Source organism: Octopus bimaculoides, chromosome 10 (assembly GCF_001194135.2).
Source record: "Octopus bimaculoides isolate UCB-OBI-ISO-001 chromosome 10, ASM119413v2, whole genome shotgun sequence".
Taxonomy (NCBI): domain Eukaryota; kingdom Metazoa; phylum Mollusca; class Cephalopoda; order Octopoda; family Octopodidae; genus Octopus; species Octopus bimaculoides.
The window spans coordinates 31,182,485-31,209,895 of NC_068990.1; the positions used below are offsets into that span (position 1 = coordinate 31,182,485).

Here is a 27,411-nt window from a genome sequence, read left to right on the forward strand (position 1 = left end):
ATATATATATATATATATATATAAATTATATTTAAATGGCTCATTCATTGTTAATTTCTTGTGCATATCTTTTTCTAATGAGTTGTAGTGCACCTGAGTACTGTATACATTAAGTTAATCATCATCATTATTATCATTATTATTTCTTTTTAACTCAGGTTTTGTTGGAACTCCTGGAGTCTTGCATGCATAGCGGGCTTGCTGCTTGCAGCCTATGGTACGATGTTATCTGTTCTTTTCAACTATCTGGTACTATCCTACTTATTCTGGTCGTGCCAAGGAGATAAACCTTTTGTAACAGTTCTACTGGACACTCTGTTCTGATTTCCTTTATATTCCTCTTGATGCCTTCTGATACTGTCCCCAAAGACCTAAAAATAATTGACACTGTCTTCACCTTCTTCATTTGCCATAGCCAGATTTCGTACTTAGGAGAATTGTATATATCTATTTTTCCACCTTCTTTCTTGACTATTTGTGGGTCAAAGGAGTATGCAACTTCAACTATATAGCACATATGGTGCACCTTGTCCACCACCAACTAGATCCAGCTTGTTATGCTCTAGTGCTTGATATGTTTAGATTGGGAAATCCCACAGGATTTTGCAGGTCTTCAACCTCACTGTGGTTTGTGCTCATACCACATCTAGCCTCTCTCTAGACCCCACTTTTTGCACAGTTTCCAATGTAGTACTTTTGCTACCTCATCATGTCACCACAACTTGTAATGGTTTGGGGAAAGTCTAGGGCATTCGTTCAGAATATGGGCGATGGTTTCAGCCACTCTATTACAGATATGTCACAGTAGAAACACTTGCTCATTCCCAAGGTTGACCCTCCAATTTGTGGCCAAAATTTGGTCTTGCACTGCCAGTATGGTGCTCTCAGTCTCTTTTTTTCAGTGTTCCTTTCTTCAACCAGCCTCACCTGTGTTCTGTAGCAACTTCAGTGTGGCTACATGGAATTGATTGTGTAGTCCCTTGTGTAATACTTCTTGATGTTCTTTTTGTACTTCTTGCTTGATTTCCCCCTTTTCTCTGCTTTCAATACTCCCTCATTTCTTACTGCCACTAGCAAGGTTTCCTTCCTTTGGGATAGGGGTCTCAGTAAGCTCCCGAGTTCGATATGTATGCAGCCTTCCACACGTATCAGTCCCCTTCTTCCATTTTCTCTCTTCATGTTCAGGCAATCAGTGTTTGCACTTGAATGATGGGCTCCATGCATCGTTAGAAGCTTTCTTGTATTCCTGTCCAACTCCTTTATTTCCTTCAGGTCCATACTGAACAACTGCAACTGAGTGTGAGTTTATTGCTGAAATTATGTTTCTGGCATTCAGCTTTGAAACCAATATTTTTCTCGCTTGCTGCAGGTACTCTTTCTTTGTCTTTTCTTTCATATTGTTGTGTTTAATTCCATCTGCCTCAAGTATTCCTAGGTATTATTATTATCATTATTATTAAATCAGTAAACTGGCAGAATTCTTAGCAGATGCTTTGTGACATTTCATCTATCTTTACATTCTCAGTTCAAATTCTGCTGGGGTTGGCTTTTTGTCTTTCATCCTTTTGGGGTCGATAAAATAAGTACTAGTTGATGTAATTGACTACCCCCTCCTCCAAACTTCAGGCCTTGTGCCAATATTAAAAAGGATTATTATTATTATTATCAATATTATTATTAAGGCAGTGAGCTGGTAGAATCATTAGCATGCCAGGCAAAAATACTTAGTAGCATTTTTGTCCATCTTCATGTTCTGAGTTCAAATTCTTTCAGGGTTGATAAATTAGACACTGGGATTGATGTTATCAACTAGTCTCCTCTCACCAAATTTCAAGCCTTGTGCCTTCATTAGTAAAGATTATTATTATTATTCAGGTGGTGAGCTGGAAGAATCGTTAGCGCACCAGGTGAAATACTTAGCAGCATTTTGTCTATCCTCATGGTCTGAGTCTAGATTCTGCCAAGCTCAGCTTTGCCTCTCATCAACTTCCAAACGGAGGTCAATGAAATGAGTACCAGTGACACACTGGAGTCAATGTAAATGACTAGCCCCTCCCCAACAATTTCAGTCCTTGTGCTTAGAGTAGAAACGATTATTACTATTATTATTACTATTATACTTTTAGTAAATTAATATAGTAAAATATGAAATCTGTATAATTTCTGTTTTTGTTAACTTGATTGTTATACTGAAAATCCTGACAGGCCTGTTTTTTCATTTGTTTGTATTTTATTTTCTGTTATTTTAAAATTCTAACTACTTTAATCATCCATTTTTCTGCATATTTAAAATTGTCATTAACTTTAAATTTCTCAGTCATTTTCATATGTTATATAAACTCATTGAATACATCAAATTATGAATTGTTCTTTCCTGGTGTCTCAGTATTCCAGGCGACATTTCACTCCAGACACGTAACAGTTGTATATTTTCTAGTGAAGAGTTTATCAATAAAAAGTTTATAAAAAGAAGTAAGTTTGATTATATTTTTGTTATACTCTTACTAAATTACCCAGCAGTGCTCGAGTTGGAGACTCAAGTAATTCACAATAGCATTGCACAATTTATAATAAATCTTGAAAGAACATTCAGCAAAGTCTTGGACTATGTTCATTTTGCAGATGTTTTGTTTAAAATATTTTTCCAGGTATTCTTATTTTAAATATATGTGATTTCATCATCAACGTCATTATCATCAGCATTGAGATAAAATAATACTAGGTGGCACTGGTATCGACCATACAAAGTATCTATAAAAACTTCTGGTAGCAATTTTTTGAAGTGATCCCTTTAACTTTCAAGCTATACAGTTATGACAGAATATAGAAAAAGCACCCTGTTTATACATGTACAAGACTAAAGACCAAAAGGACTAGGAACCTGAAATTGCAATATTTATTGATGGTATGAAGATAATTAACTAAATTTTCTGCAACCATCTTATATATAATATTCTCTTGTGTGACATCAGAACCCAAATTTTATTACAATACTTAGCTATGTCCATTGTTATACATTTTACCATCTAAATTTCAATGGAGAAAGTCAACATTGTTTTATGAAGTACTTTTATAATTATCATTTATTTCAATACATCTGAAATTATTTTGATACAGTATTACTTTTACACAATTGATATGTGTAAGACACATGTTCACCATTCAGAAACAAAGACTTAACTTCACTTAAACATTTCTTGTTTGTAACATGGTGCAGTCCAACCCATGAACACTGTCAAGTCACAGTTTCACATGATGAAAATTTTGACACCATATTACAATCAATAAATGTTTAAGTGAAGTTAACAGTCTTGTGTGTTTCTGATTGGCTAACGTGGGTCTTCCATGTTACAATTGTTTTAGTTTCAATATGTCTCAAATCAAAACACTTGCCTTGCAATTGCTATTATAGTTTCTGATCTTAATTACAAATTTTCATCAAATTTAGGAATAAATAAAATTATATTGTAAAATTACATGTTGCAATAATATTAACAATTTTCTTTTGCTAGCTCTAAAATAAGACAGTAAGTATTAAAATGAACTGATTTCTTCTTTAGTTATTTCCATGAGAAAATGGATAGAGTGACATATTTCATCAAATCTGTATTAACAAATGCCAGTTGCACCTCCAGATTGAAAAGTTGAATAGATTAACAAAGCATGTTGAAATTTTGTAAACTCTTTATTTTTAATTACAAGAATGCAGATGCATTAAACAAGATAAGGAATATGATGTTAAACATGATATAGTATCACACTAAATGCTTTGCAATATTTCTAAGTTCATATCCTACCAGTATAAATTCTGCCATACACCCTCCTAGGTCAATAAAGTTAAAACTAGATTTCAGTTGTTCAACAAAATGTACTTTTTTCCCTTCAAATCTGTGATCAAGTATTTATCAAATAATTATAGTTATTGAAACATATTTTAATACACTTAACTGTTTAAAATATCATTTTAAACATTTTTTTGAAGTTCTTAATAACTGACTTTGGTCACTAATCTCACATCAGCATTTTACAAACCTCCTTTGCTTTTGAATTTAAACAAAGAAACAATAATAGCAACAAATATTGGCATCTTTAGTAGACTCAAGTAACACTGGATTACAATGTTTGTTTATTCTATGTTAGCATGTAAATTAAACACCAGAGATGCTTTGCCCCATGAAGAAACTGCAGGAGCTCAGAGCTATTGCAAGCTTTTCTGAATCCATTGCAATGATGGAAACCTTTCCATATCATCAGCAGGTTAGCATGAATTATATTTCTGTTATTATTTCACTTACATTTCACATGCTTATAAATATTCTGTGAACACTATGAAAATATATCTGAATATACTCAATTATATTCAACTTCTGAGGTATGACATTTTCAGTAAAACTTAATAAGCAGCTGATAGATATTTTATAGATCTTCTATCATACTGACAGCTAATAGTTGAAAAAGAGAGGGAGAGAAAACAAAAACAAACAAAAAAATCACTACTTAGACAAAGACCATATATACTAAATGAAAAAAAAATTGTGAAAATTTATCAATTATCTTTTTCAAATGCTGCTTACAAATATAAACACCTAAACATTTCTATCTTAGCAGATAAGATGTATTCACTCTAACTGGGGTTATTAACCCTTTTGTTACCATATTTCTGTTGCAACACTTTTTGTTTAAATTAATTTTGAAAATAATAAAGAACTGAATAAAACAACTTTTATCATTATTAAGCTAGTGTTTGGAATATAAATTAACAGGAAATTTTAACAGGTTTTAACAGACCACTTTAAAGCAAGAAGTTTGTAACAAAAGGGGTTAACAATATAATTAGTTTCAACAACTATATATAAAACAATATATGATTTATGATAGAAGTATGAAAGGAAGTGTTAAGTTATGATAGTTATATATTTTCCAAGGCTGTAAGAAGTGATACAAACAATATGATTGCTAAAATATGAATACAGAGCCCCAGCCACACCAAAATATAAGTAAAAATATGAAATGGCATATAACTACCCTAAACAAATAAAATATGTTACACCAATCCGTTACTGAGTATTTGGACAAACTTTAGGATTAGAGAGTTAAAACATATTGATTCATTATGCTAAAGTCACACTCAAAAGAATTAGTTTCTCTGTAGATACATTTAAAACACGTAACTTACTTGGTATATAAAATTTCTCATATACATATGTGTGTACACACACACAAACACATATATACACATGAATTTAAAGCAACCATAAAACAAAAGAAGACTCAAATATATGTTTGCAGAGTACAATGTAATGTATGTTTATTAACAGCTGAATATTACAGTGTCACTTCTCAAGTGCCACCATTTCATAGTATGTAAGGTAATGTCTTGATGTGCTGTGAAATGGTGAAACTTCAGCCATGATAGTAAGTAAAGCATACATACATCAATACATTCATTTTTATTGCATTTTGTAATATTATATATAATTAAGTATGAAAGTCTTTTGCTATACCTACTCACTGACATTGTCCCTTAATAGAGTAATCAGTGACCAGGCTGTACACAGTACAATGAAAGAATTTGATTGCTAATAATATATATTATAATATAATAATATATAATCATATTATATATAATACTATTATATACAAAAACAAAGTGAATATAAATGTATATGTATGTTTTAAAGAATCATTGATTCTTTATCACAAAGTAATTGTTTCCATTTCAGCAGATTCTCATCAAACTTCTACAACTGTGAATTTTATAAAATCTCATAAAAAAAAGTACCTTTCTCAGCATTTAATCTTCTGAGTGCACCAGAAAAAACAAACAAAAACCAAACAAACAAAAAAACAGTTAATGCTTAAGTTCTAATAAAAGATGATTTTGAATGAAATGATCTTGTGGGTCTTGAATATGCATGCTTAAATGCTGCTCTTTCATAACCAAATTTTATTTATACATATTTTTAAAAAATATTTTGCCACGTTCATTTACAATCATTGGAAATTTTTTTTGAAAAATATTAAATATGGATATTTTTCTACTTCAGGAGTAAAAATAATAACTGCAATTGAAATTAAAAAAAACCCTTATAATAGTGTTAACTTTTTACTGTTTCCCAATATATATGGAAAAAAAAATCATTAAAATTGATAATGATAAATAAAAACAAGATTAAATGAAACTGAATTAGTCCATTTTTAAGTTCACATAAATGTAACGTACAAACTTTAGAGATGCAAAAAATGAGACAGTTCCAAGCATTAGAAAAAAGACATAACATGACAAAGTAGTGTAACCAAAGAATTCCAGTGTTTGAAGAAGTCCCGACATATTTGATCTTTTGAAGTAGTAGAAAAGTGCATAAAGGAATACAAAGCAGCCTGTGGACCTAAAAAGAAAATAATTTATTATTCATTAAGAGAAATATACATGTATATGTTGTGTTGTTGGCACTCCGTCGCTTACGACGACGAGGGTTCCAGTTGATCCGATCAAAGGAACAGCCTGCTCGTGAAATTAACGTGCAATTGGCTGAGCACTCCACAGACATGTGTACCTTTAACGTAGTTCTCGGGGATATTCACCGTGACACAGTGTGACAAGGCTAGCCCTTTGAAATACAGGTACAACAGAAACAGGAAGAAAGAGTGAGAGAAAGTTGTGGTGAAAGAGTACAGCAGGGTTCGCCACCATCCTCTGCCAGAGCCTCGTGGAGCTTTAGGTGTTTTCGCTCAATAAACACTCACAACGCCCGGTCTGGGAATCGAAACCGCGATCCTATGACCGCGAGTCCGCTGCCCTAACCATTGGGCCATTGCGCCTCCTCAATGTAATTACTGTTGACAGAAATGCTAGTTTTGTTCTGAAAATTTGAGGATTTTTAAGATTTCAAATGGTATTTTATAATGTTATGAGCTTAAGTGATAACTGTCATCATCATTGTCAGATTTTTTTTTAATGCTGATTCAGTTTAAATAAACATGAATAAAGCCTTTTCTCTAATTGTCTAGCTCTATGTCAGCCTTGATTCAACAGACCTATTTCAACTGTGACTATTTTGTATATTGAGGACTATATTGACTTTCTTTTTAAGACAGTATGGTTAGTATTTCTAGCAAATCAAACAACCATGTAGACCTTCTTTGTTGGCTTCTAATACAGAATGTTAAATGAAAATGTTGACATTTCCAGATCAGACTTTTTGCAAATCCTAAACAATTTTTGAGTTCACTTCCCAAAAATTGAAATACAAATCAATTTATAAACCTTCAAAGAGATGTTTCAAGCATGAAGTAAAACTTACCCTGCACTAAAAATTGATCTCCACCACCATCTGTAGTCTTCAGCAGATAATTGGAAGTAGGTAAGAGCTACAGAAATGCAAGCTGTCACGCTGAGCAAAATTCCATAAACAACAAATAAGATACCATAGAGTGTGTATTGTTCACGTCCCCAAAGTGTGGCAAATATATAATACAACTCAACAGAAATAGCACTGCAAAGAAAACACATTTATAATAGCTATAATACAATCAATTTTTATATAGACATACATGTAATTGTTTTGTGTTTAAACAGTATTTACATATTACTCAAATTTACTTACTCTATACTTTGATGTATATTGTCCTGATGACATAGAATAGGTAAGAGCAGTTATATAATGAAAAGTAAAATGATTAAGGGGAAATAACTCAAGTAGGTCAATGGCATAAATTTTGATAAAGAGTCACAAGCTGAATGATATATGCGAAACAATCCCAATTAATTGATGTTTCCCTCTAATTAGTGACAGTAAGCAAAAATACAGAGGTAATAATTGATAACTTCAAGGAATTAAGAATTGAATAAGCTTAGGAAGAAAATCTGATCTTAGTCGGCAAAGGAGACACTTAGATATATTTCAGTGTTATCAGATGCATCAACATAAACAATCTGTCCAAGCCTGCTTTGATTAAATGTAACTTTGATCTATATGTAAAATCTTTTTCATTGATACATAAATTTCATGAAACTATCTGCCTTACTATTTAAGAATTGCTAATAATTACCACCAGGTAATTAAGAAGTTTTACTAATGCTATTGAGTACATCATATTTCCATAAAAGGAGATTTATTTTCATAAACGGAGGCTTGCATTGTGTTTAGAAGGCATTGCAATAGAAACTATCAATATATTTATTTCTTTGCTTGGTTGATGTGAATATCAAGTGTACAAATTATACTAGTCAGCAATAAAATATGTACCCAATTTTTTAAATATATATATATATGTTGGTTCTGGATTTTGCAGATTCTTCAAAACTAGTGAGACAGATATGGCTTATCTCCACGTCCTGAAGATGTGGATATGGAAGGAATTCCAGAGGGTCGACATTCTGATAAAGATTGAGAGTAAAAGTTAATGTGGAGTCCAATGGAGGGGATATGCCATATTGATGACAAGAGGGGAAGAGATAAATATGTTTGGTGGGTTGGTTAAGTGGGCTATGCAACTAGCTAGTTGAAGAGCAGAGGCAATTAGATTAGGCAGGTTGAGGAGGTAGTACTTCAGTAGGGTAGAATTTGTAGTGTGTGGATGAGTAAATCATTGCCATTAGATGGCTTTTTTGGATGTTTTTCAATGGTGGTATATTTATCACCATAAATTTTATCCAGTTATAAATCACAAATCGTAGCTGATATTTTAGTCTTACTTGTAAACTGACTTTGGAAATGAAATCATTAAAAAGTAATGTTTAATATTGGTTTTAAAAAATTCATTTTAATTTTTATTCGTATTTTTGGCCTGAACAGCCATATAACTTTATTAAATGATTTCAACTTAAAGCAAAATATTTTTGTAGTTTAATATTATAAAACATTTGCTCCTAAAACACATTGGATATTGAAAAACAGCTTATCACATTATAGTACATTAAAACGAGTTGCAATTAAAAAAACAAAATAGCAGTATGGTGACTAGTATACTTCATCAATAAATATTTCTGAACGCATCCCAATGTCTACTAAGTATTGATGTTCCTTGGTATCACAATTCATTGGAGTAAAATATATTTTAAAATATTACCTGAATGGTAGAAATCCTCCCACAAGGCAATGAGCAAATGCAGACCTGTACCATGGAGCAGAGGGAATTTCACGAGCAATATTTTTTGTTCGACAAGGAGCATCAAAACCATTTGCCCAATTTTTACCAAAAATGCCACCAACAACAGTTAAAGGGTATCCCACTGTAAATAGAAATGCATTTAGTAGTTTAAATAAAATTAAAATATATAAAATTTGCTTTCAAGTGATATATATTATTCAATATCACTTCAGTGGCAAATAATATCAGTACAACAACTTCACTTCATATAAAATGATGAATTACTGGTAATAAATACAAAATATATGCTTCAAAATCTTACTTTTAGAGTACTTTATAATATATTTCTATGTGGTGGGTACAATATTTAATTCTAAACATCTATTTATCTTTGTGGATTGATGAAATTTACTTCCTGAACTAGAACCTATATACCTCATAGTTCTCAACTGATCTTATTTAATATGTAGTTAAAAATAATAAAATGAAGTTGTTTTAAAACTTAATACAAATATTTTGTTTGTGAAGCTCATGAATGCCTTAGCTTGCCTCACTGCAGGCTCAGGTGATGCCCATGAGGGTGCTTGGCTTTTCAAACACCTTAGCCTCACCATCGCTCGTGGTAATGCTGCGAGCATGCTGGCTTGCTTCAGTAGGTTCCGTTGAACCTTGCGGTGTGTGACCAATTGATGCATTGATGTTTTTTTTTTCTCTTTCTTCTCTCCCCCTTTTCTTTTTTTCTGTTTTTTCTTTGCCATTCTTTTGTAAAAATTATATTAGGTAAAATAAAGAACAGAAATTACAAATATGAATGGATACAATGTTACCTCCCTTTAAATGAAGTAATTATTCAGAATAGGTTAGTTGTTCATGTAGTCTAGAAATTTAAAGTAGAGAAATAAATTTTTTAAAAAATTAAAAAAATGCATTCATGAGCTTCACTAACAAAATTTTGTCAGTTTTATCTTTCATGTCTAAGTTAAATTTGTTTCTACCTGAAAATACAGAGTTTCAGCCTTGCTAGAAATCCTTCTTCCATCTTTATTTTACATAACATATTTCATGTTATTCAATGTTATTTCTTTTGCCATTTCCCCCTTATCATTCTTTCTCACAACCTTTCCAGCTCAACTCTATCCATCAATTTTAACCCACTGTAATTTCCCTTTCTAAGTTCTTCTTAACTTCAAGTTCAAACTAAAAATGTTGAAAGAACTGGGAAGAAATATAATGAAATTAAAGCCAAATATGACTATACAAAGGAAAGAATTTTGCTAGAACAGTTAATAAAACATTATATATTTATTTTATCCTTCATGTATAATAATAGTTATAATAATAGTTATGCTCAAGGTATATGTAATATTTTGATTAAAATATCAAGTTCAATACTAGGATAAATTATTCGTGTATCGATTACTAGCTGATCTTTGATAAAATTAATTATCCAGCATTTGCATTTTGAACCCAGATAATAATAGTACTTCAGTCTCTTGATACCCAACCTAGAAATATATGGTGAATTCTTAAACAAAATGAATAAAACAAGTGTATAAAAGAACATATGACAGCTATGAAATAAATATTAAATCAACTAGGAACTGAACTGTAAAATTCATACTGTTTACAATATATTTAAAAAAAAGCCTTGCAAAATATTAAAAAAAACAAACTCTCCAACACATAACAGATCCTAAATTTTGAGATTTCTCTTACCAAAGCACAACATACAATAAGTATGAAGAGGCCTAATAATAGGCCTTAGAGTCAACCTAGCAAAAACCAAAGTCTTACTAAGCAGGAAGGCAGAGAAACCACAAATCCCTTCAGGTAGATGGCCCTGCTCGATCTGTAGAAAAGGCATAGGTAGAAACTCCATAAGATGTACCCAGTGTAAGCTATGGATACATAAAAGGTGTAGTAATATCAAAGGAAGGCTAACTGGAAAGATAGTTTTTGCGTGTACAAGAACAATAAACACTGAAAATGTGCAGAAAACAGTTTCTGTCACATTCCAGGGGGAAAAACTACAAGTAGTTGATAGCTTCCATTACCTAGGTGACCAAGTCAGTAGTGGGGGTGGATGCTCTGAAAGTGTAGCTGCTAGAATAAGAATAGCCTGAGCAAAGTTCAGAGAGTTCCTACTTCTGCTGGTGACAAAGGGCTTCTCGCTCAGAGTAAAAGGTAGACTGTATGATGCATGTGTGCGAACAGCAATGCTACATGGCAGTGGAACATGGGCCATGACTGCTGAGGACATGCGTAAGCTTGCAAGGAATGAAGCCAGTATGTTCTGCTGGATGTGTAATGTCAGTGTGCATACATGACAGAGTGTAAGTGCCCTGAGAGAAAAGTTGGATTTAAGAAGCATCAGATGTGGTGTGCAGGAGAGATGATTGCACTGATATGGTCATGTGTTGCAAATGGATGAGGACAGCTGTGTAAAAAAAGTGTCACATCCAAGCAGTAGAGGGAACCTGTGGAAGAGGTAGACCCAGGAAGACCTGGGATGAGGTGGTGAAGCACTGTATTCAAACATTGGGCCTCACTGATGCAATGACAAGTGATCGAGACCTTTGGAGATGTGCTGTGCTTGAGAAGACCTGCCAAGCCAACTGAGACCATAACCATGGCCTATGCTAGTGCAGCATAACCAGCCCATTTAAGAGTACCCTTCAATCATTGGGGCAATAAACTGCACTTGCGAAGACATGTTGAGGCAAGTGAAATTGTTGTCATGGCTGATGACAGTACTACCTGATTGGCACCCATGCCAGTGGCACATTAAAAACACCATTCGAGCATAGTTGTTGCCAGAGCTACCTGACTGGCTCCTGTGCTAGTGGCATGTAAAAAAGCATCCATTACATTCTCAAAGTGGTTGGCGTTAGGAAGGGCATCAAGCTGTAGAAACTTTGCCAGTTCAGATTGGAACCTGTTACAGCCTTCTGGTTTGCCAGCCCTCAGTCAAACCGTCAAACCCACGCCAGCATGGAAAGCGGATGTTAAACGACGACAATGATGAATAGAGGATCTTTTGATAAAAAACTGTGACTTTAGATGTGTAAGAGCCCATAAGATGCTTAGATGGCATTCCAGATGTAAAAAGTTTGATTGCTGGGTTACCTAATTTGTGCTATGGATAGAGAGCACAGGAGCTAGAATAAGGAAAGGGTGGGAAAAGTTAGTTCAGGGAGCTATTGCCTCTGCTAGCAACAAATGTTTTCTCTCTTGGTGATAAAAGTAGGCAATACAAAGCATGTAAAATGTTGCATAAAAGGTAGAGATGAGTTATGAGAGGTAAAAGTAACAACTGGTGTGTGCAAGAGAGATAACTACAATAGTATAGACATGCAATAGATGATAAGTACCAGTTTAAAAACTGTCATATATTGATAGCTGATAGGGCTCATAACATTCGAAGACATATAAGGAAGTGATGAGGTTTGATAAGAAGATATCATATCTCAAGGAGGAACTGGTAAACCCTCCCAACCCATGTCAACCTGGAAATAGGTTTGTTATGATGATAATAACAATAATGGTATAATAAAAAATTACTGACACAAAAATAGAAGTAAAAATTTTTAGATTCTGAAATTAGTAGAGTAGTCAGTTTAAGAATTCCGAAAGATTCTAAATGGTACTAGAACTAATACTTGCATATTAGATGGATAGGGGAAATAAAATCAAATATAAATTGAATTTTATCTTTAAATAAGGTATTAACCTGTTAAAAGAAAATGCTTTCAGTCGACTATAATTACAAATTCATTAGTTATTAGTCAAGACACATATAAATAATTGCACAAACAACATGTATAAAATACAATCTTTTGAGAACATAAATTAGTTATTTGGTTAATTTTATTCTAAATGAAAAATCTGGAATGACAAAAATATATTACCGAACATCCATAAGCATATTAACATGACAACTGTAGTCCAAGGTAAAGCTTGAGTGGTTCCATAGCCCCATGCAACTGAGTTTATAAGGGCCCACACAATGAAAAATGGCACTAGAATTGAAATGAATAGAAAAAATATATATAACATTAAAAAATTAATCAGGAAAAAATATATTCCTAAGATACCAATTTTAATTATTCCTAAGATAGGACTTCAGCCATGAAAAATCTATTAATTAATAATTTTCTTAAGAACAAGTTTATAATTAGTAGAGATAGTAATTCATTGCTGATCTTTCAGCAATTCATAAAGAGAATGTGTTTTGATGATGACTGTATCAAGGAGTAGATTTGCATCCACAGTGGCCTCCCATCTCTACTGAAGGTAAAATTAATAATGGTTATCAGTTAATAATTTTTCTTTTACTGTAAATATCTTAGCAGTTCAACCTATATAAATGTTTTAACTTTATCAAAACATTTGTAATAGGCTAGTTTTCATATGATTACTGATTTATAGTAAGTTTTACAGAATTAAGTTCTGGCCCACTGAATTCATGTCTCATCAGGGCTAACTTTATATTTCCTTTCTCAGAAATCATAACAATAGGTACTAGGATGATACTGTGAAGACGAAATTTTATAAACCCAATTCCTTTATAAAAAGAAGAAAAAAAAATCACCCAATAAAAAAGAAATGATTATATATCTATTCTTAGTACAGATCACTCTTTTGTATGAAAACCAAATAGTTTTTTTTTTTCTGATTACAGTTTGCTTGTTCAAACATTTTTACTTTTAACAAAATGAGAACATCTTTAAATATTTCTGAAGTAACAGTTTTGTACTCTTTGACTTAGATGATATGAGAAAGTGAAAAAAATATGATTGCACTGATATTCTGTTGGTGATATAAGTAGATCACATTAATTTTAGGTCAATTCTTTATGAACCATATTTAGGTAACTTTGACACAAAGAGAAATATGGTTTAATCATAAATTGGTATAATAAAGATAAATAAATTTTAAAAATTCTTTTCAGAGTAATGTACTTACATGCGAACAAAGCTGAAGTGAGATTGATATTCCATACCCAGTTGTCACCTCCCATTTTTCGGTAATAATTTGCAGCAATGTATCCAGATACACCTGAAGAGAAATCAAAATGTTATCTATTTTCATTGTAAATAAAATAGTGTTGACTGTACTTACATATTTAACCATTTAGCAGTCAGATTGTTCTGTCAAATGTAATGCTTACTGATTCACATTGTTTTGAATTAATCATGGTTTACCCCATAGCTTCAAAATTTTGATAATGTAATTGTTTATTTTTAGAATGACATTGTAGGATCGGTGTGAGAAGTCATATTTGGCTGATTTAAACATAAAACAGAATATTTGGGCCAGATATAGGTGATTTAACGAGTTAATAGTTTAATTTGAAGCAGATAGTGACTATATATATATATTTTTTTACTACATATACTGGTAACTGTCATCTAAAACTCAAAAGTTTAATCTGACCATCATTCATTTTATTTAAAATAAGTTTTTCAAAACTTGCTTCATTAGAAAATCCAAATGCAGCAGTCACAATAGTAAACTTAACAATGTAAATGTAACAGAATACTTGAAACAAAACTTTTTAAATTTCAATTATTGTTTGAAACCTGTAATTTTAAAATACATGAAAAGTTTGTGTTTCATCCTAATCTGTCTTTTACTTATTCTTTTTCAATAAATTACATTGCATAAATCTTTTGAGAACTTGGTGACAATTACCCAACATTGAAGTTGACAACAAAAAAGACTAAACATTAAAACGGAATGTGACAAGTAGGATTGCTTACTGAACTAAATTTTTGAATGCTATTTTAAAATTTGTAATTTTAATTTTTTACTTTTAAATAATAGATGCAGAAGAAATGTAAGTGTGCTTACCTGAAGTAAGTGCATATAGAACAATTGCAGCAGAATTAATGGAACCATGGCGATGTACATTGAACATACCAAATAATGCCATCAACAAAATTCCTGTAGCTAAAGCAAGAAACTGACTTCCAACACCTAAGTTTAGAATAGAAAAAAAAATATTTTGTTTTATATACATATGCTAATGAGGGAAAAAGCAGTAAAAATAATATATTTCTTTCAGTAGTCTTATTTTTATTATGTTTTCTCTGTGTAACCAGGTGCAATTCTGCATATGGTATTTTGTTTCAGTTTTATTGCATTGAGAATATCCTTTGCAATATGTGTGTGCAATTGTAGCCATAGTTTATATATTTTGGGAGTTTGGTTGCATATTTGCCTGCATCATTTTGTTATTATTCACCAAGTACTTTCTATTGTGAAGATTGTTTTTGTTTTCAATCCTCACATTTTGAATATATCCTGATACACATTTTTATATTTGGATAAAAATATAACTGTCATCTGTTTGAATAGAGACATCAATTAGGAGACATTGCTTTTACCAAAAATCTTTAACAATAATATGGGGATGAATTGCTTCCATCTCCCTGTCTGTATGAACTGACATATCTCAGAGTATGGTCACTTTATTATTCTCAGAGATTATTTGTGATGTGTGATTCTGGAGTAACTTCTAGTATATGAAAGTTCCAACTCTGTCATACCTGTATAATATGTGTTTGTACATGTAGATATGTGCCCTTATGCATACATGCATGCATGCATAAATATATACACTTTAATATTAGAAAGTCTCACTTTGGGTGTAATATGAATGCAAACACATTCTTTCTATTGATGAGTGGAAAAAAAAAAAGAGGGAGGGAGCCTCCCAATAGACCTTGTGCTTTACTGACTGCTCCCCAGAGAAGATATACCCAATCTCCTTCCCCAATCAACAGCAATGTGTCATCTACTGTATAAAGCAGTCATAAATTAGGATAGCACATTAGTGTATAGCTGAATTGGCAGAGTTTGTCATTAATGAAACAATATCAATTTTATGTACAACTAGCATAAATCATGAGAAGTGAAATAGATTTATATACAAGAAAGCAAATATACTCTTTCTAATGCAATGACCTGTGCTGCTCATTGGGAAAGAAGGCCAACTGCATTTTTCTGGGGAGAAGTCAATGAACAGTTAGATGGTTTCCTGAGAGACTCGCTCCATTTTATTCACATCAACAGCAGAGAAAGAATGAGTTTACATTCTTATTACATCCACAGTGAGGCTTTATAATATCAAAATTGGTAGTTCTTCTGAATTATGCTGTGTTGTACATATGAGCCAATAATTTAAAATTGCCCTGATTTTACATTATCTTTACACTACAAATATCTTCTAAAATCAGTTTAAGATCCGAACCACTTTTTAATAGGTTTACGATACAAAAATATATTATACATTATGAGATGCACCTGGTATTGAATTCAGAAGCAACTAAAGTAAATAGAATGAAGATCTACTTACCCAAAATGGCACAGAAGAGACTCTTACACACTGGGAATCTGAAGACATCAGTATGGATGATCTTCCAGCCATTCTCATCTTGGTCCAAATCTTCACTGTCATCTTCATCTATGTTATACCGAGCAAAATCACTCTTCAGGACACGAGTCTAAAGATGCAAAAACATTTAAACATATGTATTTAGCTCAATTTTACTTTTCTTCTCTTATCAATATTATCGAATAAATATTCATATAACACAAATATTACTTCATAAAATTTGCTTTAAGTGCTAATTAAATTCCATTTTATGAGAAATTACTTATGTACTCTCAGTGATTCTAAATTCAATTCAATTATGTATTATTAAAGTTCCAAATGCTATGGCAGCCATAATTTTGACACAAAGGTTGATAGTGTGTCTACTATTGCATGAAAGTATGAAATTCTGATCAAATTCCTTTCAGCTGCAGTCTCCAACATACTTGAACTCAAGTGAAATGAAGGCCTCTATGGTGATACATAACATAACCTAAGATTGCATCACTTAAATTGACAGACAATCAGTAGTTGATCATTTTGCTGATTTATTGGCATCAGCTTTTTGGATGACAAATCAGTTTTGATGATTGACCTTTCTTGTTTTTTATTATTATGGATAGTGACATATACTGGAGCAAGAAAACATTGGATGGGAGAGAAACTTGGAAAATATATTGAATTCAACATGCAAAAATAGATAAGAAGTATACTATTTCTTAGGACACACAATCTAAGCTCGTCATTGTAATATAACCCTATTCCAACTGCTTGAACACAGTAATCAATGTAAATGGAAATTACTTGGGACTGTCAAGAAAAGATACCCTCTACTCTCCTGAGAGGGTGCATGTTTAATTGATCTTTTAGAAAGAATAAATTCAGAAATTATAAAGATTCTTGTTACACTTTTTAAGTTATTTAAAAATTTTATTAAAAAATTAATGATGGTTCCTAAACAAAACCCAACAGTATTCTTACTAACCAGAAATAGAGTAGGAAAATGGTATAGTGTATTGACTAATTCAGCTTAAGTCAATACAATTTACCAACCAAATTTGTTATGAGTTTTGAACTAGTAACTAATATGTTTATAGCCATGCTAGGTGTTGCTTCTATGTATGTTAGGTCAATTAGAGATTTTTAATTTTGGCTTTAAAGCATATAGCTACTCAGACTACACATGTTGGTGTTACAATTACACAATGATTAAACAAGATGGAAACCCATGAGTATGTATAAAATGTGGGATGTGGTGTATACAGAATGTTGCATTGTTAGCTAACATGGTTCAGTGGCAAGAAAAAGTAGAAACTGTGGTGAAATCAACCTCTTTTCTATAATCATATACTCTCAAATAGTAGCTCCATAATTGTAATTATAATACATATTTTCATATTAAAATATATAATTACATCATAAATAACTGGAAATTGGTAATCTGCTACTTTGCTTGTCATTCAGATACATAGTTACATTATAAATAACTGGAAATTGGTAATCTGCTACTTTGTTTAACATTGAGATACAGGCAAACAGTTCTCCTTTCATATAATCTTTAAGAATATGATGGATGAAATGTTGGATGAATGAGAACAACAGTTATTGGTTTCAATTCATCATCTATTTTACTATTAAAAGCCTGTATGGAACAGTTCGGTTCCAAGGAAAGAAAACAACAAAATAATGTTAGAGAGAAGAATGTGCATAAGAGAGGCACAAGAGCATGCATATGAAAGTTGTGAATGCGCTATTGTTAGTGAAGACAGTTCTTTTTACAACACAGCATTTTAATAGTCATAACAGTAGAGACTGTCAAATGAAAGAATTTGCTAACCATTAGGCTTTGCTGCTCATGTTGCTAAACTCCTAACAAACAAAATCCCTGCTTGTCAAGTTCTGTTTTTTCTTTATTGATCTGGTCACTTATATATGCACCAGAACAAATCTAATTGGACAGAGTTGTGATGACATTGTCACTCAAAAATCCATGACATGTTTACATATAATTTCATTGGCCAGATTTTTGCTGACATCATTATTCAAATTGCTAAAACTCCAATTGTTAAACAAAGATTTTCTGATTGAAAAGAAAAAAAAAAATCAATGTATTAACTTGCCACATTATACTTCAGCCAGAGAACTGGTTATGCAACAATGAGCAAAACCAAGATGTTAGGGCAGCAGGTTACGCTACTGATGTTGACATAGTCTGAGAGAAATAGCAGATAAACAATGAATATGAAAACACTAATATGGTTTTTAAAACAGCACCCGAAAAATGTATGCTGAAAAGGCCATGAAAAAGGCTTCTTAGATTTTATGGAAGAGAATCTGAATTTCAGTATATATGAATGCAGGTACATCTTCAAGCAAATCTGAATATGGTGCAGCTACCAATTTTCCTTGCAAGGAACTGAGGAAAAAAATATTCACTGCCTGTGGTACAATAGGAAGATTTCTGTTAGTAAGTGTATACAATTTAGTAGATGCTTTGAAAAAATGCAGAAGCACAGTGTGCCTGTGCCTGGCACAGTAGCTGTGAGTGATTACTGAGTAGTACAACAACTGAGTAACACAACAAATGGTGAAAGCCATACTGGATGCACTGAGTCAAGTAAACTTTCTCACTGCACACCATGACCTAAATAAGGTCAGAATCAAGAGGATAAATGACTGAAAGCAAGAATGTAGAAACATATAGTCTGTGGCCCTAGTTGAAAATAACAAAAGCGTAAGGCAAGTTAACAGGTCTCATCAAGTTAAGCTGAGTAGCATGTTCAATTGCAGACAAAAAGTGAAATAGTGCAATGTGAACTCTCACTGGTTTACAGGTGAGATCATATTTCCTCATGGCCAGACATATTTTCTCAGAAGATTAGAAATGAAGGACACTGCTTGTATGATGGTGACACTCATTTACAACTACCACATGATGTCAAGGCAAGAGGATACACACACACACACACACACACACACATATATACTTAATATAAAATAGTGGACATTTAAACAAAGAGAAATTACCTATAACAGGCAATTTCTACACATTAGGAGACAGTCTTGGATGGCTCGGTTACTGATGAGAATTTGCCTCATAAATTATTTTATTTACTAAAAAAATTTGAAACCTATAGGTATAACCGTAAAAACAAGGTAAAAGTTTTCATTTTTTCATTCCCTTTGAAATTGCTTAAATTTTGTGGTTTTCAGTCATTTTGACTGTCTCCTAAGTGTGTAGAAATTGCCTGTTATAGATATTTTCTCTTTGTTTAAATGTACACTATTTTATATTGAATAACATGTTGTCTATTGACGTTTTATACATGCTAGGCCACTGGTAGTGAAATTTGTAAAAATTTGCTACCTTACATATATATATCTAAATATATATACACTTATATATGACAGGCTTCATGTGTATTATATATCAGCTTTGGCAATCCTAGGGCCATAATAGAAGGCACCTACCCAAGGTACCACAGAGTGGGACTGAACCAAGAACTATATGGTTAGGAAGCAAACTTCTTAACTACACAGTCACACTTGAGTCTATATGTATGTGGTATGATTATTGACATTCAATATTTGGCACTGCTTGAGCAAAACTGATGTTGCTTTTCTTTTGACATTATGACTGGCTGTTCTATCCTTTTGAAGACCTTAAAAATGAAAAAAAAAAAAGAACCACCTTGCTTGATAAAGGTGGTAAGGGTTGGCAACACGAAGAGCATCTGACTGTAAAATTCTGTCTCAAATAACTCCTCATCTTATAATAGGCATCAATTTTGCTGGCTCACCCTTTCTAGTTGTAAACATGTTGAGTGATGGGTGGTATCACACACACATCACTTATTCTTTTGATACCAGCCCAACTAAAATCATTTGTACTAAAGTGCTCACATTAAGACTAAAATCTTAATCAAAATCTCATCATAATATAAACATATAAAGTTATAGATATTCTACTAAATCATTAAAAAATCTTAATTATATGAAAATCTAATTGAAACACGTTTATATATTTATAAAAGAGTTAAAAGCATGCAAGATATAATCTTTGACAGAAAGATACAGTTAAAATATATAAAAACAAATTCCATAAACATCCCAACACTTTGCCACTCTCACGTGAATTCTTGCTAGTAAAATTTCATTTCAATAAATATTTTTGCTCAAAATCGAGCAGCTTAATGTCATTAGAAGAAAGTATTTGGAATTGTTTTATGCTAAGGGCTCCCCCATCCATTAGAATACTGAAAAAAATATCATAATTTATACAAATACACCATTAAAATGAATAGTATATATATAAAATCAATTGCACTAATGTTTTTTTTAGAAATACTTGAAAGAATTAAGGTACAAAATTTTGAAGTATATCAAACATATATAATATGTACATTTATTTTATGTTAGAATATGGAAGTTTAATTTGTTCAAAATGTCGAAAGAGTACATCAGAGATTAGAAAAGGTGATCAAGTTTTACAACAAACATTCAAGTTCTTTTTCTTATGCTAAATAAATAAAAAAAATATTTTTAAATGTAGTTAACATTATTTCTTTATTCATTTTATGTTCAATAGAAAATTATCTTGTCAACTTTCTTTTAGGATGGCAAATTGGATTTTTTAATATATTTTATAGAATGCACATATTAAAAAAAAAATATTCTGCACATGAAGATAATTGAACAAAAACTTAAATGTCAACCCATATAAATATCCTACAATTAGCAGTAGTAATGAAGAATGTTATTGAAAATGCCAACATTTGCACACTTTCAACAATAAGGAAAATGATACACTATAGTTTATAACATGAATCACAAATTGTCCTTAGGATGAACCAGCCCCAATACTGAACACAAAATATTATCTCCTTTATAAAACTTATAAAGAACTATCTGAAAAACATAATTTCCAGTAAGGCAATATTTATTTAAGGACACTATGTGTATCATGCATATATGCATCTGTGATATGTCATGAGTACCAATTTGTAAATGGAACAAAGAAATGGTTTGAGTGCATCATTTATCAGTATTTCTCAATCTTATTTGTTGCCATTATCAATGACATTCTTTTAATTAGAATGTAAAGGTTATGAGAAACCCAGTAATATCTGAAGACCTTAAAATGGTGTAAATACTGTAAGACCTTTTGGAGAAAGATGCTATGAAAATTCCAAACTAAAAATTCATTTTTCTTGGAATTGCAAAAGATTTTAACGAAAAAAAAAAAAAAATACAATATACAAAGTTTCTAATTGAAACAAAGTTAAGCACTGGTAAATAAATGTGATTATTTAAATGATATGAAAGAGATCGTTAACTTACCAAAATAATAACAACAAAACTTATCAATAGAAAAACTAAGACCATTGAATTGATGATGGAGAGCCAATGTATCTGGAAGATATTAATGAATAAAAGGAAGTTTTAAAAAGATGAAATTGAAAAGTATTTCAAAAGGAGACAAAATGTGTTTAAAATATATAAAATAATTTTCTCTGTATCAAATTGTAATTTGTAATCATCAGAAGAAAGTATATACATAGATATGATGATGATGATGATGAAATATTTTAAACATTTTCTAGAATAGTTATAATCAATTGAAGTTCTTGTTTTTACTGTTGCTAATCCATCACTAAATCCCCCAAAATTCAAGGAGACTAAAGGCTGTTTGCATTATTGAAAGTCAATTTGGTAGAAATAACAAAAGTGGGTTTTTTTCATCTAATTATTTTTTTTTTCACCTTGTTTTTCATCCCCACACTTCTTTTTCTTCCACTCATTTGTTTCTCACGTGTTTTCCTATTAACTATTTGTAGATCAATTTCTTCTCTCATTCTCGTATAAAGATCTCTCCAAAATGCTTTATATTTAGCTGTTATAGTTATTCTCAATGGAAGGTTCCTCTCCCTTTCCCATCCAAGTGTGGATTTCATTGTCGTCAATTATGAGTAGTGTCTAAGCAAATCTGGAGTCTAAGATTATGAGAATTTCAACCTATTCATTAATACGTACAATTTCTGATTAGTTTTTCTTAAGCTTATTTTACCACTTGCAAAAATCAATATTTTATCCAAAGATGAAAAAAAAAGTATCCATGTAATTATATTACCATGAACTATATTTAATTAGGGGTTCTGCTAATATAACTTATCTATATTATAAACTATCCACATTATTTTGTTACAGTACGTCTTAACAAATCTAAATATGCTATACTACATCCATATTTTCATAATAGTGAAACATCTATATGGTTAGACTTGAACTCTTAGTTACATAGAAAAGTATATATCTTGCATAAACATTATAAAGTTATAGTAACATATTTACTTCCATTATCTACAATAAATTATATTTATGATACTCAGCTGTTTTCACTTGATATTCACTAACATCTGTCAATGTTGTGTTGCACATCCAATGAATCATACTTGATTTGTTATATTCAAAAAACTTCACTTGATGACTTTGCTGCTTCTCATAAAGCATCACACATATATTTGAGATACATATCTTATAGTCCAGCCTTTGTGCAGAGATAAAATTTCTTTGATGCTAACAAAGGCATCTATAAAGAACTGATTCTACTTCCAGCACTAATTAGGTCTCTCATGTATCAAAATTTATCACATAATCTCACAGAACCATAAATATGAGTTTTGTTTTTAGTCTTTAAGTATTACATTAACCTATATACAAAGTAAAAAGTCCTGTTGTCATTGTCTCTCTCTGCTGACTACATTACTTGGGTTTTGGTGTACCCTGGTCAATTGGAGACCCTTGACTCTATATAAATTCTTATTGTATTATATAATTTGCACCCTTTCCAGCATGTGTATATACTGATTCATCAGCACAAAAGATGCACTCTTGCATAGCATGCACCCCTATTTTACAAGTATATTTAGTGGAAACAAAAATTTAGTATGTTTCATCATATGCTTATTGAAAGATATTTTGAATTGTAGGAGATGTATAGATGTATGATTCTCCCTGCAAATACAATACAGTCATAGCATACTAGAATAAAGTATGAAAATATAAATAAAACATACATAAACTATATTATACAATTACTATATTTCAACTTTATCTTCTTTCAAACCAGTTGTATATTTATTCATATTTTGATCAAGAGAATTGCTATACAGGATGTGAAACTTGTATTTTTGGCTATGAAATTTTGTGTTACCCTGATTGTCCACCAGGATGGCACACCACTGCTATGATTTTGTTGTCATCCACTCATTGCAAATAGCTGACAGATGAATGAAAGTTTAACACTCCTTTCATTTTACAAGGAGAATTTTCATTTAGACATTTAAAAAATGTTTCTTAAAGGTAACACTCAGTCATTAAATAATGTAAGATACATATCAGGTGTGGGTAATGTATGCTGGGGAAGTATAAGGAGTTCATGTGACCTCTTCACATAACTGCCAATGTACCATAAGTGAATTTTCATAAGTTTGTACTGTGACATTTTGGATTGTTTCCAATATAGTCATTGGAAACACGTATCTCAGGGTACAGTGAATATATTGTCGTCTAAATTATGCAAAAATGAAAATAACAGTGACATCTCATTTTAACAGATATATTCACCAAAATTACATAAAAATATTTTGAAATATTAAAGAGTAAATTTATTCAATAAAATCACCATTGGCTTCAACCACAGCCTCCAGACCACTTTAGAGTCTCCTGCAACTCTTCTGGATGGTCTCCTTGTTTAAGTTGGTGAACGCTGCCATAATCCTTGTCTTCAGTTCATCTTTGGTGTTACAAGCAGTTTTGTTGGTCTCTTGCTCAACTGTGCTCCACACATAATAATCAAGGGAGTTGCAGTCTGGGGAGTTAGGTGGCCAGTTAAGGGTGATGTGGGTGCAGAAATTATCTGACAACTATGAATGGGTTCTCTTGGTTGTGTGGCATAGTGCAGAGTCCTGTTGCCAGACATAGGGTCTTCCAACAGCCACTCTCTTTACCCAGGGCAGCACTACCTCCTCGAGGCACTTGATGTAGGCCTCCGTGTTGAGTGTGAGGCCACGTGGGAAGATGAATGGAGACTTAATGTCACCATCACTAGTGATCACATCATTCTCAGTACATGCACTGTCCTCAAATGTCCTCTGAAATGTTCATATTGGAGATTCCGGTGTGAATACCAAGCAGTACAGCAGTACAGTGTGAATACAAGCAGTACAATTCACTCTGGCAGAGTGAATTGTATCATGGTGCTGCTTACCAGAGAAAACTCACAATATAATCAGACATCATGAATTGCATTTCGAAAAGTGATGGTGTATCTCTTCAATGTTGTAAAACAGAATTGTCTGAATAAAACATTAGAGTTAACGACTCAAATTTGGTGTGTAAGAAAATCGGACATTTCATTCTTAATGACCTGATATAAATCTATATTGACACATATATATATATATATATATATATATATATATATGCAGGAGTGACTGTGTGGTAAGAAGCTTGCTTCCCAACCACATGGTTCCGGGTTCAGTCCCACTGCGTGGCACTTTGGGCAAGTGTCTTCTACTATAGTCTCAGGTCAACCAAAGCCATGTGAGTGGATTTCGTAGATGAAAACTGAAAGAAACTCATTGTATGTATATATATGTATATATATATATATATATATATATATATATATATATATATATATATATATATATATATATATATATGTGTGTGTGTGTGTGTGTGTGTGTTTATTATGCTCTTGTAACTTAGCAGTTCGGCAAAAAAGGCCGATAAAATAAGTACTAAACACACAAAGAGTAAGTCCTGGGGTTGATTTGATCAACTAAAGGTGGTACTCCAGCATAGCCACAGTCAAATGACTGAAACAAGTAAAAGAATAAAAGAAAATATATATGTGTGTGTGTATATATATTTGTTTTCCTTTTCATCTGTAGTCATAATTACTTTTAGTTGCAGAACTCCAAATATTATATACCTCATATTTTTCTATACAGATAATACACTAGCATGTCAGAATTCAAAGTCAACTCAAGATTATTTGCAGACTAATTTCAAAAGGAATAAAGAATGCATATTTTTTCTAAAAAGCAAAAGTTTGCGGTTGTTATAGATGCCAACACAAGCGGCAATCAAAAGAATATTCAAAAGATTTTTCCATTCCATTCACTTACACTAAATAGAATAAAGCTTCACATCTGTCTCATTTTTATTTTCATTTATAATTTATACAATGCTTGATAAATAAATGGAAGGGTATGTAATTTTAAATCAAAATGATAGCAATATTAAAGTATCAGTTTGAGTTCAAATTCCACCAAGGTTGACACTACCTTTCATCCTTTCAGGTCTGATAAGATGAGTAGCAAATAAGCACTGGGGTCAATGTAATTGACTTACTCCCTACCTTGAAATCCTAGCCTTGTGCCAAAGTTTGAAACCAATATTAAAATGTAGCTTTTAATAAAAGTCAAATTTCAGAGTAAAACATACAAGCAAATGATATTTTTAAATATTAAATTGAAACTATAAAACGAGAAATACAATGTATATTTAAAAGATGAAAAGTATGTGGTTAGAAAACAAGTATTTATACTTACTTCCAAAGATTTAGGGAAGAAACTGTTATCTCTTAATCTTCTGCCACGATCTGCATAAGCTACACTGAAATAATATAAATAGATACACAATAAATACATAATTAAGTCTAATGAAATGAGACAATAATGAAGATGTCAAGGAAAAGGAAATAGATACTGCATATGTATATGTATGATTGTAATTGAGAAGGTTTGTAAATGTGTAAGTCTGTTCATGAAAGTTATATTCCTTATATTGTAGATTTGTTTTGTTTCAAATAATGATTTAGTTGTATGTTATTAAGATTACATACATGAATATTTATTTTACACAAAGAAACTTACTTTGTTTGATGCCATTTAACACTGTATGTAAATGCGACAAGATAAGGTGCTGAAACCTCATCCAAACTTATAGGAAGCTGTTCTTTTGTTGAGACATTCGCAAATATTATCTAAAAATGATAAAAAGAAAATGATTATTTCAAATATTAGTAAAATCTATATTAATACTGTTAATTAAAATCATACCCTGCAAAAAATTTTTAAATCAAAAAAGCCCAGTCCTTTGAGGATCAAGCAGAAAATACCTAAACTTTGGTTTGTTTATTTAAATACTTAATTTGTGTCAATTTGTGGTCAGGTTAATGTGAAAATTGACAGTATTGCAGAAAAGATTAGTTTTTCAAATGTATGTAATAATTTGTGCTAAAAATAATATTGCATATATGTAGTTATTAAATAATTACATAATAACAACTAAAGAAACTCAAAAAATTGGAAAAAAGATATTAGCAATAAATTAAATACAACTAGTAACAAACATGGTCATACAAACATTGTAAAAAGATTTCCCCCTGACCTCTTAGCAGCTTATTATGAAATTTACAAGTAGCTGAGTATTATTTTATGAAGATGCATGCATTTAAAATTTATGAAGCAACACTGGTTACCTGCATATAAATGGCTAGATTTAAAATCAACATAAGCATTGATGCATTAGCTCTTTCTTATCTAGCAGTCAGTCCCTTTTGCTACTTACATTCCCCTTCCACTATCCTAAAGACAATACTTTCTACCCAGTATTGGTAAGCCATAGTTATGTCAAAGTTTTCAAAGAGTACAGGCACTAATTTTTTGAAATAGTTAATACATCTCACTCATATTACATGCCAAATAAAGATTTATCAAGTCCAAATTTTTACATTTTCAAAAACATTGAAAATGTAAAAGAAAACAGTAAGAAATTAGCCAATTAATTTTTTTAACAAAATACAAAAATATGTTAACTTCCAATATCTAATTCCTGGTAATTAAGAAATTGAAGAATCTAGTAAAAAA

At 31.6% G+C, this 27,411-nt stretch overlaps 1 protein-coding gene across 1 annotated transcript in view; it reads right to left on the reverse strand.

Annotated features, from left to right (window-relative positions):
• Positions 1-5,278: 5,278 nt before the first annotated feature.
• LOC106873965 (transmembrane 9 superfamily member 1) overlaps positions 5,279-27,411 on the reverse strand; it is a 59,541-nt gene continuing 37,408 nt past the window's right edge. The window contains exons 5-14 of the mRNA XM_014921513.2: positions 26,416-26,525; positions 26,092-26,155; positions 21,812-21,883; positions 16,454-16,601; positions 14,947-15,072; positions 14,059-14,151; positions 13,002-13,112; positions 9,073-9,235; positions 7,305-7,496; positions 5,279-6,389 (exon numbers count right to left, since the gene is read on the reverse strand). Coding sequence (XP_014776999.1) covers positions 6,188-6,389; positions 7,305-7,496; positions 9,073-9,235; positions 13,002-13,112; positions 14,059-14,151; positions 14,947-15,072; positions 16,454-16,601; positions 21,812-21,883; positions 26,092-26,155; positions 26,416-26,525 — 1,281 coding nt within the window. The 3' untranslated portion in view covers positions 5,279-6,187. The remainder of the gene's footprint in view (positions 6,390-7,304; positions 7,497-9,072; positions 9,236-13,001; positions 13,113-14,058; positions 14,152-14,946; positions 15,073-16,453; positions 16,602-21,811; positions 21,884-26,091; positions 26,156-26,415; positions 26,526-27,411) is intronic.